The sequence below is a fragment of the Lipophrys pholis genome, assembly GCF_963383615.2.
Source record: "Lipophrys pholis genome assembly, chromosome: 1".
In the NCBI taxonomy this organism is placed as follows: Eukaryota; Metazoa; Chordata; class Actinopteri; order Blenniiformes; family Blenniidae; genus Lipophrys; species Lipophrys pholis.
This window is the reverse complement of record NC_137635.1, coordinates 6,146,574-6,160,375: the sequence shown is the minus strand read 5'-3', so window position 1 is coordinate 6,160,375 and position 13,802 is coordinate 6,146,574. Positions and strand designations below refer to the sequence as shown.

At 40.8% G+C, this 13,802-nt stretch overlaps 1 protein-coding gene across 2 annotated transcripts in view; it reads left to right on the top strand.

The window, feature by feature from the left end:
• The window catches only part of baiap2l1a (BAR/IMD domain containing adaptor protein 2 like 1a), a 27,899-nt gene extending 14,097 nt beyond the window's left edge, over nt 1-13,802 (top strand). The window contains exons 6-14 of one of the 2 annotated variants that reach the window (XM_080462343.1): nt 699-833; nt 3,444-3,596; nt 3,681-3,821; nt 4,205-4,328; nt 4,447-4,660; nt 7,287-7,346; nt 7,432-7,576; nt 11,572-11,612; nt 11,737-12,772. In XM_080462343.1, the coding sequence (XP_080318469.1) occupies nt 699-833; nt 3,444-3,596; nt 3,681-3,821; nt 4,205-4,328; nt 4,447-4,660; nt 7,287-7,346; nt 7,432-7,576; nt 11,572-11,612; nt 11,737-11,809 (1,086 nt within the window). In that variant the 3' untranslated portion in view covers nt 11,810-12,772. Of the gene's footprint in view, nt 1-698; nt 834-3,443; nt 3,597-3,680; nt 3,822-4,204; nt 4,329-4,446; nt 4,661-7,286; nt 7,347-7,431; nt 7,577-11,571; nt 11,613-11,736 lie in introns of both variants that reach the window. The other variant, XM_080462344.1, reaches the window with a different exon arrangement.

The window sequence follows — 13,802 nt, the reverse complement described above, 5'->3', positions numbered from 1 at the left end:
TTTTATCTTTTTTTTTTTCCCTGGAAAAAAACTGTATTCTGTAGATTATAGCATTATAATTTTTTTTTTTTTTTTTTTTTGTGTACTATAGTTTTATTATCTTTAACTCATTTAGAAATCTCTCTCTATACTGTATATATATATTTACTTTATCCAGTGTTATTATAATTGTTTTTAATGGTGATGTATGTTATGACTTTATCCTGCTTTATTCTCTCATTTAACTTCTTACTTAAATTAACTAAATAATTTAATTTAATTAACTAAATGACTTATAGTTACCCTTTCAGTTTGGGAACTTGTATTTGAAAATGTGTTTACATATGAATTTTATAATGAACACTTTATGTATGTTTTCACTGTCACTGATCTTAATAGTTTTTGTATAATATTACATATCATCATGGTTTTATTTATATTTCTGTGAGAGTTATATCACCACATTTCATGTTATTCATCTGTGTAATAGATTTTAGATTTTGTGTGTAAAATGCACATTCATGTATATATGTTTTGTTTCTTTGATTTTAGGGATTTTATTTACAGTCTTAAAAGTGATTGATAGACATATAAGAGACATATAAGCAAAGAAGCTACTTGGACGTTAAACTTAAACGGAGATATTGATACTGAGGTTATAATAAATGCAGAAGTCTGTTTGTCCTCCCTCACCCTGTCATGTCTGTGTGTGTTTGTAGGCCACCTTCAAGCGCTACCAGTCGGAGCACAAGGTGAAGCAGGATTCGCTGGAGCGCTCGCAGACGGACCTGAAGAAGCTCCGCAGGAAAAGCCAGGGCAAGCACTCGTCCAAGTACGAGATCAGAGAGAACGAGGTGAGGCCAAACAAACTAAAAAGCCACTCCATCATTTCCCCTTCCACCTCGGAGACACAGCGTACTTTGTATTTCCGGTGGATTTTTGAGGCACTGTGTCATAAAATTCTTCTGCCCTGATGTATGTGAGAGGAGCATGACAAGTGTAGGATTTATGTGAGGGGGCGGAGACCAAGGTAGTGTTTTGTCGCTTCCACGTGTCAGTTTCAGGTTTGGTCTTTTAGTGTTTCCGTTGTTTTTTTTTGTTTGTTTTTCAACGTAATATGACAGTTTGACCATTGTACTCTGTGTCAACGTGTTTATCAGCTGCACACTTTTCCATTCAAGGTGCACACGCCCAAATTTGCACAAAATGTGGGCGTGCACGTTTGTCGCGATTCCAGACACAGATAAGACAGTCCTTATCCGATAAGCCACAAGGAAGATTGATGAAATATCCCAAACAGGTTAAATCAGTGAGTAAACTGTAGACGTTGCGAAACGTTGGTGAAGTCTGAAAGTGACTGTGGTTCTCTTTCATAACATCTGTCACATGAACTACTGAACCCAATTTGTTAGTTGAGAAAAAAGGGAAAAAAAAAGAAAGAAAAGAAAATGCCAGCAAAAAAAAAAAAACAACAACAAAAAAACAAACATTCTTCAGCTCACATAATTCACACGTAAACCTACCACACTCTCTTTCATATTCAAAATCTCCACTGAAGTAACTTTGTTTGATTCACTTTTTATATTAATGCCCTGTGTTCCCTGCAGCTCTGCTCGGTATCAGCCTCTTATTTGTCGTCGAACGACACATAATGAACAGACGCCTCGACATCTTGTTTTTCAGGCTCAGCTGATGAGAGTGGGGACCCCTCCTCCCTCAGAATCTCCTTTTTCATTATCTGATCAGAAATTATATTTGTGGAGAAGAAGCGAGATGAGCCCCGCCACCTCGGCTCTCTAATAATCATGTGTTTGGCTGGAATAAGCTGCCGGTGATGAACTCCGTCTTGTCTCGCCGCGCTTCCAACCGCTCAAGGAGAATCCGGGCAATTATTTGTGGCAAAATGGGAAATGAAGAGCCTTGATTTCACCAGCGAGACAGAGAGAGAGAGCGAGAGACAGGCCGGCAGGGAAAATGAGACCAGATAGTTGGGTAACGGTCTCTGACAGAGGCTACTTCAGAATCACCATGGCGACGTGAGGAAAATGGAAGTGTTGGGAGGGACAGAGGAAAGGTTGAGAAGTTGTTGTAAAGAGTTTCGCATGGTGCGTCTGCAGCAGGTGACCCAAAATAGTCTGCAGAGTTTGAGTCCAGAGCTGATTAGTGCCTTGATTTGTGGATCTGTTTAGTCACACAAGACTTCCTTAGCAAGACAAAAATTAAAGCCGCAAGCAGCGATGAACAACAAAGCGTGTTGGAACGAGGTCCATGGTGAGGTTTGGTCTACGTCAGAGCGCAAAACCATTGATTTTACGTGAAGTTTTTTGGTGGCCCCGTGGAGCCATTTTGCCCCGCCCCCGTCTGAAAACAATGAAATATGCACATTTTCAAACATTCTTTTTTTCTGTTGTTGGTGGCACCTCTGGATCTGATGGAGTTACCCAACAGCAGAGGTAAAACCAACAGATCCGGAGGTAAAACCAACAGAACCAGTGATAAAACCAACAGAACCAGAGATAAAACCAACAGATCCAGAGTTAAAACCAACAGATCCAGAGGTAAAACCAACAGAACCAGTAGTAAAGGATGACATTTGGCACAAAAATCAGGCCTCATGAATCTTTATATATTTCATTGTTTTCAAACATGGGCGGGGCAAAATGGCTCCACAGCACCACCTAAAAAATTCATGTAGAATCAATGGTTTTGCAGTGTGACGTACAGTCCTAGCAGCTTTGATAATCTCCTGCATTCCAATGGGGTCTCGCTCGGCTCTGCTCAGACCCGGACCCTAGTAAACGTCACGCAGGTCATTGCAGTTGTGACTTCCCGCTTTGGTAATTAAAAGAGTCAACGTTTTTCTTTTTACTACGATGATGAGGGCAGCAAATTTTACTCAGTGTAGTAAGAAAAGTATTAATACAAGACTTAAAACAACAGCCTGAAAACAACAACTTGTTTATCTGAATGTGACTCAGACTGGTGTAATTTAACCCAATGAAATCAGAAAGAATTCATTTGTGGGTATCTCATTCATTTTCATTTCCAAATTTATTTCGAGCTACACAACACACAACACAGGCATAAAAGCCAGAAAAAAATACAATAAATATCTAAAAAAAATAGTAAACATAAATATCAATCTATAGCTATTTTTTAAAATTGTCATTAATATTCATTACAAATATACAATATGATATTAGAAATATTAGCAGAAGCTGTGGTATATATTATTGTAAGTATCGTTGAATTTCAATAGTTTAATTGGTATAAATATAACTTATTTTGGTATCTGTTGTTTGTCATTTAGATATATTTCAGCCCATTGTGTATTTTAATGGAACAGTCGACGCAAATCATTGTTGATGTTCATTGTTTACCAGTGGAAATCGTCTTCATGCATTGCAGTGGTTCTGTTATTGTTATTTACCTTCTTTCGTGACTTACTTTGCTCCTGTCTGCAGTACATGGAGACTCTCTCGTGCCGCCAGATGGATATGCAAAAGTTCATCGCTGATGGCTGCAAAGAGGCTCTGCTGGAGGAGAAGAGACGCTTCTGTTTCCTGGCGGACAAACACTGCATGTTTTCCTACCAAACCAGCAACTTCCACGAGAAGGTCGGTAGAAATCAGACGTAATATCAACGAACGCTGAGCTCTGAGACACACTGACTCTCCCTCAACCTCCCCCGGTGCGTCCAGGCCAAAGAGGTGCTGTCTCTGAGGCTCCCCAGCTGGCAAGAAAAGTGCAGCGACATCAGCCAAGTGCCAGACACGGTGGCGGCCATGATAGAGGAGCTATCCACTCCAGAGCAATCCCCACAGGTCCCACGCTACAACGGAGTGAGTTCCCCACCGTTTGATCTGGATCAGCTTTATTAACCAGGAACCACGGAATGGTCTCTCAATAGACGTGCCGCCGTTGGTCACATACTTTGAAAAAGCCGAAATGAAGCATACTGCATCACACACGCAGGTGGAAGCATGAAGAAAGCACAGCTTTGTGAGGTAGTCGCGCCTCATCAACAGGCCTTCACTCGTTCAAAACTCTCCATATACTGTTGTTGCTTCTGTTTATTGCTCTGCAGGAGGAACACGATATTCCAATAACGAACACATTCATTGTGCGGAAAAGGACTTTGTCTCGATGAGGGCACTCAAGCAAATGTCACGATTTGAATGTTGCCGCCACACACTGTTTATATTATTTATTGTCTCCTTGGCAGAACAACGTGGGCTCTGTGGCGCCCCCTCCAGCTCCACCACTGAAAGCTCAAACCAGCCCGCTGGCCAACATGTTCAACCCCGACATCCGATCTCCGCTCGGCACCCCTTCAGACCGCAACTCCGGTAATGATGGCCTTCGCTAATACGCAGAGACATGAATACACAAGAAGCGATGTTATCGAGCGCCCTCGCCATTATTCGTCATCACAACCAAAAGATAAGAGCGTCTTCTCGCCTCCAGACCAGGGCAGCCTCGGAGAGGGCAACTTGTCCAGGTCAACGTCTCAGTCGTCGGGACTCAACGTGGGCAGGAAGTCGAGGGTCAAGACCATTTTCCCCCACACGGCGGGTAACAACAGCACGCTCCTCAGCTTCGATCACGGCGACATCATCACCCTGCTCATCCACGAGGAGAAAGACGGCTGGCTGTACGGCGAGCTGGAGAAGACACAGCAGTGAGTCCGACACTACTCTCACCCTCGGTTCACCGGGTCATTCATTCACTCATCTTGATATTTCAGGTTTTAAAGGACAAACATGATGATCCTGCAGTAGATATTCCCACCAGACGAAAGTCTATGTAGGACTGAATGTGCCAAAATTAAATAAATAAATACACAATTATAGTGAAATCATTAAATATTTTCTTACACACAATTCATTTATATTTTATTTAATTAATGACACATATATTTAATTATTTAATGGTTTATATATTTATTTAATTTTGGCACATTAAACCATGAAATTATTGATTAAATAGTGAATTAATTATATATTTTTTTTTAAAGAAAATGAATTGGTATTTTAATTAATTAATGACACATTTATATATTTAATTCCATTTTTAATTAATTAATGACATTAATTAATGGTGTATTTATTTGTCTATTTTTGGCACATTCAGTCCTCTATAGAAGTCTCTCCATTTAGGGGCATATTTTCTGAATGTCTGATCAGAATTGAGAAAATGCTCGCTGGTTGCCACTGTTTCAGCCTTTCTCCAGCAGTGTTGTAAATGATCTATGGGGCAAACGTCAGGATACACCCCAGACAGGTCACAAGTCCATCACAGGGCAAACAGATTTTGATTCACAAACATAAATCTCACCAGTTCACCAGAGAAAACCGCACACCTTTTAACTTAATTGTTTTCACATCATCAAATGGATTTCTTAATTCTAGTGCCAATAATAGAGACACATTAGAAAAAGTCTATATTTGATGGAGTATCTTCTTCACAAACACACATTTATTGAATGAAATTGTTGATTGAATAAAGTTGCCCACTGCGTAGAAACAGTTTGACATCAAAATAAGCTGAGAGGTTTCTTATAAAGTACAGGAAAATACAGCCGGATATGAAAAACAAATGTCGTGTTTGTTTTAAGTCCGGACCTTTGAGAAGTCACTGGCTATAACTCAAAGCGTGACAAACAGAAAGCAGTTGAAATCTTTTTGAGAGAAAATCCTTCCGAGCAACATTTGTGATGGTCGCCCAGCACGGCTCCCTCTCTGGTTAGAATCAAAACATTTGCTCTGCAGGAACCGTTGGATAAAACTCAGATCTCTGGTGCCACAAACCTCCAGCGTTTGATTTAAAAAACAAAAAAACAAAACAAAATAAAAACCACATTAATGAGCTGCTGTTTTTCTTCACTTCCACTTTACCCTGGATGACGCTTGTTTAAACACTGCAGAGTCACTACATAAAACTACACATTGTGACAGGTGGGAAAACTCCTTCTTAGTCTTGGTCTTTGTATTGAGAAATAAATGCAAATAACAAAAGTGTAAAAAAAATATCCATGATCAGCGTTTCACCTCTGACATCACCAGCAGTCAGTGTCTTACGTACTTGAGATGAACGCAATCGAATACGACCGTTGGCACACAAGGGGAAACGTACTTTCATTGCAGCAGCAGCGACTCTGACAGAGGCGTTTTTCCACATAACTCAGGTGGCAGTACAAGTTTCTGCTGTGTGTATTTAATTTTTTTTTTATGTTTCTAATAAACCATGCCTGCAAGCACAGGGAATGCCAGGTATGTTCTACACAACAGTCATAAAGCTCGAGCCCTCCATCGCTCGCTCTCTCTCTACCCCGCTAAACTATATACGGCAAGAAGCCCAGCTACACGTGTACTGTATGTATTTATGTATGTACAGCAAGTATTTTGTGCGTGGAGTTGTCGTAAGACTCTAAAGTAGCCCTCCAGTTTTGTAATTATAGTCATTTTCAACTCCTTTCCATATCAATTAGGACTCATAAAGCCAGATTACAAGGGGCTTTACGGCTTTGAGTTAAGTGTTCTAACACCCCCTCCATTAAATAGTCTTTTGAAGAGGACGACATGCTGGGATTAACCACAGTACTTTCAGTTTCTTAGCAACAAATCCAGCACGTTGGTCCGTTAAGCCATATTTTCACTCCAGACGTGACTTGGAGACGAGTCTTCAGTCTTTGTGGAGGAAATCCTTCCCCCTGTCTTATATTGTGTGACTGACGTGTGTGTCGGAATCGATTTGTGACTGGTGCTGGTATACTTCCCAAACTCCCGAGAAACAGATTCATAGTTCTTGTCTGCACACATAGTCAGTCATTCATCATTTTAGTCCAGTAAAATTGAATAATTCGGAGTAGCCAATGTCCAAACACCACATAGAAACTGCAATCTCTTCTTAGATATCGTGAAACTACAAAATAAAAACAAGACAAGAAATCTAATTCCACTTCCTCGTGTATGAAGTGAAGTGCTTCGTCTGAATTCGATTTCGGCTGAGGAGATTAAACTCCGGCGATCAGAAGTCGCGTCACAGAGGTGAAAGTAAGAGAAGACAAAATGCGGCATTGTGACATATTTAGTTGAAATTGTATGACATTATTACATAATGCACCATGACTGTATTGGAGGTTTTATAATAAAGGTCAAATCCTGTTAGAAAATCAGCGACTGCCAGTAAACTCATTACAACATGTCGCCCAGAAGGATTCATTCTTGTCTTTAGATGATATAACGTCTTTGTGAAGAATTCGTGGCGTTTGTTTGGTGCTGTAATGTCGGTGCGTCTGTTCCCAGGCGAGGCTGGTTTCCCTCCTCCTACTGCCGACCGTACTCCGACGCAGTGACGTCAAACAGGTGAGGAACCCGCCGCCGGGATCCACGGAGTCGCGTCTCAGCGGCTGTTTGGTGCCTGAATCCTTCTTGTCGTGCGTCCCCGCAGTAATCTGAGTACTCCAGTGCGCAGTCTGAGCGCGGTCAGTCTGCGGGAGGAGGAGGAGGTGGAGGAGGAGCCGGTGTTGCTGCCGCCGCCAGACTACAGCGACCACGGCCCCACGGTCCACTCGACGCCGTCGCCACAGAACACGGTCAGTAGCGGCACCCCGCTGAGCTCAGCCGTTCTCACTGGATCAGAGTGGATCGATTCATTAAACCGATATTAACCAAAAAGATTTACATGACGACGACCCGATGGATCGTTTTCAATTTGCTTTCATTTTGCAGGAATCACAAGCCCTGAATTTTCTTCTTAACCTGAAAAAAAACTTCCTAATCAAAGTCTGCACGTTTCTGAACACGGGACGAAAACTAACTCTTACCACAGGTTTCACAGCGGGGCGTCTAAATCTTTAACGTACTAACAAATCGTCTTCATTCATATTTAATGTCTCCATTAACAATGTCTTGATGTATTAAAACAGTTGGTGGTTGGTGTCCCGGCAAGTTCAACTCTGAGAATATTCCATAACATTTCTTCCAAATAATTGTGAATCACAGTTGCATAATGCTGCTAAACATGCACTTTTTTTTTATTTATCTCCAGGAAAGTATTAAAAAAAAAAAGTTAAAATAGAAATAAAAATAAATAAAAACAAATAAATATAAATAAATAAATATTTCTTTATTTCTTTCTTTCTTTCTGTAAAAAATAAATAAATAGATAAATAAATAAATAAATAAATAAATAAATAAATAAATAAATAAATATTTATTTATTTATTTATTTATTTATTTATTTATTTATTTTATGTCATGAATGATGGAAGAACATGACTTTTTTTTTCTACTTTGCACTTTTCAATGTATTTTATTGTAGGGAAATATAATATAGTATATCTTTGTTTATGTCTTTCAGTAACCCCTGAGTGTATTGGGTTTGGGTTTCTAATCTTTCCCAATAAGTAGCCAATAAAGGGTTGTATTATCCTTTTTTTTAAATTACTGTCTATAGAAACACACTGATCTGGATCATCAGGTGTGATCCATGCTGTTAGTTAGTAGAACCAACACACGTGGATATATTTAATATACTTGCCAGCCATAGAATAGAATAGAATAGAATAGAATAGCCTTTAATATCATTATACAATGTGTTATGAAATTGGAGATCTGCTCCTCAAACAGTGTAAAATAACAAAAATAGTGCAAATGCACCTTCTATCACTAAGTACATTTATAATAAACAAAAATACTTCACCCACTTAGAATTTTTTTTTTTTTTTTAAAGGAATAGAGTAATCTTAATGACTTTGCGTTGATCCTCCACGTGCTTCTAGATGTCGGACTTCCTCTTTCTACGGCTGTGCTTTGTGGTTTCTTGGCGTGGCTGAGCGGCCGCACACTCCACACGCCCACCACGCCATCGCCCTGGTTTAACTGTGAGACTGACTGAACGTGTCTCATCAGCCGCTCAGTGAGACACAGTCGTCGGAGCGGCCACACCCAGAAACACGCCTGAAAATCGCATAACCAGTTCCAGGAAATCAAGTGTGTTTACAAACGGGATCGTTTCCCAAAAGGACATGTGAGCTCGAGCCAGATTTCCATTACAACATTCGTCTCTCAGCAGGTTTTTCACTGATATAAACGCCGACCCAGAGAGGCGTGGGGGCATAGCAGAGTTAATGCCGGGTTTAGTTCAAAGGAAAGGAGAGAATTACACTGGGAGGCTCAGAGGACAAGGGGCTGCAGACATAATTTCATTCTGTCACCTGGCTGAGAATGAAGTGCCCGGCCGCCAGACAAGCCCAGACACACCGCCTGTACTGTCCTGTACTGTCCTGTACTCTCTGTACTGCCCTCTGGATCTGCTGCTTCAGGATTTCACCATGAAATTAACTACAGCGAGGGACGTTGCCCTCCAAACGTAACAGCCCGACCCCCGATCCGAGGAGTCTCAGTGTTTTACACAATTTTCTTAAGAGGACCGACCAACTTCAAATAGTAAAATATGCCCAGGCTCTATTTCCCCTCATAAACTATCTAATCCTGTAAAGACGAGAGGCTGAAAAACGTTTTTCCACGTCTATTATTGAGTGGAGCCTTGCTGCCATTCCTCCCGGGAATTTGTGATCACCTCTCAGAGAGGGTTTCATCCTGCCTCCACTGATCTGTGTGCTGTAGCAAACAGGCAATTTAGAGACTGGAGACCCCGCATCAATATTAGAGCGATTTGGTTTGTGACAACAGCAGCGGATTACTTTTGAACGGTGTGGCCAGAGTCTGTTATCATATCTGTATGATAATTCATCAATTTGACTTTTAATTCAAAATATTCCAGTCACACTAACTCTGTCCAATCTGAGTGATAAAAGTGGTGATGACCAAATCACCTTTTCCTTTTTTTTTTTTTTTTTTTCAAAGTTTGTTGAAATAACTGGAGCCAATCAGAATTCCTTATACGTGTGACTCTTCACTAAAAAAAAACTACAACGTCGTAGGGGGAAAATGGATTCTGGGAGTCATGACACTGGAGGAAATATTGTTATTATCCATCTACTGAGCATGTGCAGAAGAAAGTCTCCAGAATGTCTCGCATTCGGACGACTGAGCCCGAGCGCTTTCAAAAAGTTCCACCTCGGGAGCCATTTTCAAAAAGTTGCATTTTCAGTGGCTCCGATCTCTATTGCCACGTAAACGAACACCCAAAACGTGACAATAGTTTAGCGTTTTCACTTGGAATCGTTGTTCCAGAAACGTAGAACGAATGAATTCACCTGTAATAGTCAAAATATATAACAACAACAAAAAAAAAACACTTTCGCACAAATGCTTAGCAACAGTAATAGTACAGTGTCTTGCTCAAGGACACAGCAAACGGTGGAATCGAACTGCAGTGCCAACTGACACTAAATGCCACAGCCCAATCCAGTTATTAGGTTTATAAAGTTACATAATTAACATACCATATTATAGAAAACAAGTATACACAGGTGCATTCAGTCTTATCAACCTGTTTATTACCGATCCGCATCTGAAAAGTAAATGTTAAGACAAACTCAGTTCAACGCTTTTGGGTCATGAGATGACTTTTATTTTGATAGCTAAAGGTTAAATATGTAATTACATGTGAACCGTTTGACTTGAAGGAAGTCTGTTGGGGAAAGTAGTTTCAGTTTGCAGCTGGAGTTAGTTTAGTTTATATAGTCAGATTATGGTTTTAAATAAAGTTTATACTGACATACAGTAGTTATGATCAAGGTAAAATGTGTAGCTGACAGCATCGGTCATCATCATACAGTTAAAATTAATCCTGATTTCGATCCATTATGAAGAAAACATTGAATGAGGAATTTCCCCCAAGGGATTTATAAAGTGATTAATTTAGTTTAGTTTGTTTTAGTTGGTTCAATAAAGACTCTTACTAATGTGGTTAGTCCTGAGAAGCTGGCTGATTTATAATCACTAATTAAAGTTTGCTGAAAAGTGTAAACAAGTGTAGAAAAGTGTCCTGGGTGTGACAAACTGTGGCTGCGACATCTGCATGTCGTCTGCCCTCTAGTGGCGGAGGATGGTACAGGTTGTTCTTTTTCATTTCCCAATAAGAATACTTGAAATACCTGATATGGTGTAAATATACAAACTGAAAAAGTGAGATAGATCTAAGATACGATGGCAACTTTATCTACATGATCTGATCTGTTCTGATCTGAAACAAACGGTTGTTGACAGACGCTCATCTGGCATATAAACTGTGATAAACTCCCAACTTTCTTCAGCATTCACTGCTCATAGGCACACTGTCCCCCGGGGCTCATTCCTCAGGTGCTACTTTACTTTATCGCCGCCACGCTCACTTGGCCCTGCGCACGATAAGATTATCGTTGGCGAGGTTTTCTCACCAGCCTTTCTCGACCAACGGGATTCCGGCGGCGGTGAGGTCTGAGGTTTGGAGCGTGTCAGAGCTCCACGCCAACCATCGACTAGGACAAATCTAATCAAACCAGTTGGGCTGGCTAACTTCAACTTTCCTCACAGCTGCAGGGAGTCTGTATTGGTGTGTGTGTGTGTGTGTGTGTGTGTGTGTGTTCCTTGTCCACTGGCTCTTCAAGGGTCTTTTCTCCTTGTGTGTTTTTGACAACAGGTTGCTTTAGTCAATGGGACTGCAAAGACTCCTTTTCTGGGGTGAGTGACCTAACAAAACTAACAAAAACAAACAACAAACAAACAAACTCCCCAGCTCGCTGGGCGGCTGACCGCTGGACGGCGGCGGATCTGAGTTTGACGCCATCCTGTTTTCTCCCCGCAGAGGAGGGAATCCCTTCGCCACAGTGAAGCTGAGGCCGACTGTCACCAATGACAGATCGGCGCCACACATCTAACACGGAACATCAGCATCTTATTTTCTTTTCTTTTTTTTTATTTCCCTGAATCAACGCTGTTATGCCTTCAGGGGAATCGTACAACATGGGATCCCTACGACACTCTGAACATCTCACCGGCCTGCGTGCTCGTCTCTCTCGGTAGCGACCCACAGTGTCACTGCATCGGTGTGTGTGACTGCCAGTGGAATGTCCAACTTCAGCCATTAAAGGCCTGATCTCCCTGAGCTGTGACAAACCGGAACAGGGTTTATGAGGGAGCTCCCAAAATATGATTTTAAGAAGATACATGAGCTCGATGTCGGATGATAGAACTGTAATGCTCCACATTACGTGAGAAAAATGTCCAAAGTGCCACAAAATTGGTCATTTCTGTCGTGGCAGTTGTCGCAGCACAGTGAGGTCGGCGCTCAAAAGGGAAACTTTAGTGGACATTTTTTGAGAATTTAAAGAAATCTCTGCGCCAGAAAATAAAACGCTCAAGTGTCATGATCTGGTTTGAGTTTAACAAAAAAAAGGTTCACTCCAAAATGAAACTGTTGGCCTTGTCCGGACAAATACTAAATTGGAAGGTCAGGTAGCAACGTCGCTGTGTGAAACACTGAGCAGGGAGCGTCTCCATGGCAACAGACGCTGATCTCCTCTGATCTCCTCCATGAGGTGCTTCTCATCCGTTTTCTATGGGGATTCGTTTTTTCCGCTTGTTTTGGGGATTTATTCGTAAACGATGAGCCGTTAACGTCCCAGAATCTAATCGATTGGTCCTTAGATGATGGCAAATCATCCCTGATGCAATTCAGGTGAATAGTTTTTGCAAAAAGTTCGTAAAATACACACATATACATACATACCAATAATTAAATAAACACACAGACAAACTCTTAACCTTCTCACCCGAAGGTAACTAAAGCTGTAGGGAATTAAACTTATTTTTTACTAAAAATGGAGGTGAAAGATTTTAGCAAAAAAAAATCCAGTTTCACAAGATTTCACTGCAAAGCATAATAATAGTGATTTCTGAGTGATTTATCATGTTTACCTCTTTCTGCATTTGAAGATTTAAACCTCATTCAGTTCTCGAGTGTCTGCTGGCAACACATTCTGAAGATATGGGCTTCGTTTTCATTTTGGGGTGAATTGTCCCTTTGACGTTTTTGTCAGCACAGGTAGAATCAAGACGTGTTTTAAGCAGAGTTTGTACTGAAGTCTGCGCAATGTGGAGAGTAAAGAGCTGTGGATGTAAATGACCGTGACCTGATACTGATGAAACAGACCAGCACCCAGGTTGTCTTCCTGACTTGCCAAAATATATATATATATAAATACATTGTTATTTCTATTTTTATTCTTTTTTTTTTTTTTGTCGTTTTGTGATATATTGAGGTTGTGAGAATGAAGGAAGTGCGATGTGTTGGGAAAGAGGGTTTGTCCTTCAAAGTGAGGCAAGAGCAGCATGTCACTGTTTTAAAAGACAAGGCTATTTATATAAAGAAAGTTTGTATGAAATATTTAAATAATTACCAATTCGGGGGTTTCCCTCTGAAAACAACATCCATTGTGCTCGGGCGGAGCCGTGGACCACCGCCCTGATTTAGATCTCACTGCTTTACTTTAAATAGGCAAAAGACATTTTTATTGCAGGGAATTATTCCCCCTGTCACGTTTGTTAAACGTAGATCCTGTGCACCGTATGCAAAGTTTCACATTTGAATTGTAGATAAATGAAGCAGGCTGTTGTGTGAGATCGACAAAGTATTTACAAGTTTGCGTGGATGACTACTGCCATGTATTTGCTTCACTGGATGTACGTGATGTCCTCATCACGTACATCAACCCATTCAAGAAGCAGGTTATTGATCCCCACAGGCCTTGGATTGTAAGTGAACCCATCCTGCTGAAAGAGCGACGACCACATGCTTCCTTCAGAGAACTTTGCCTCTGCGTTGACCAGTGTAGAATGTTTTTTTTTTCTCAATAAAACATGATGAAGTCC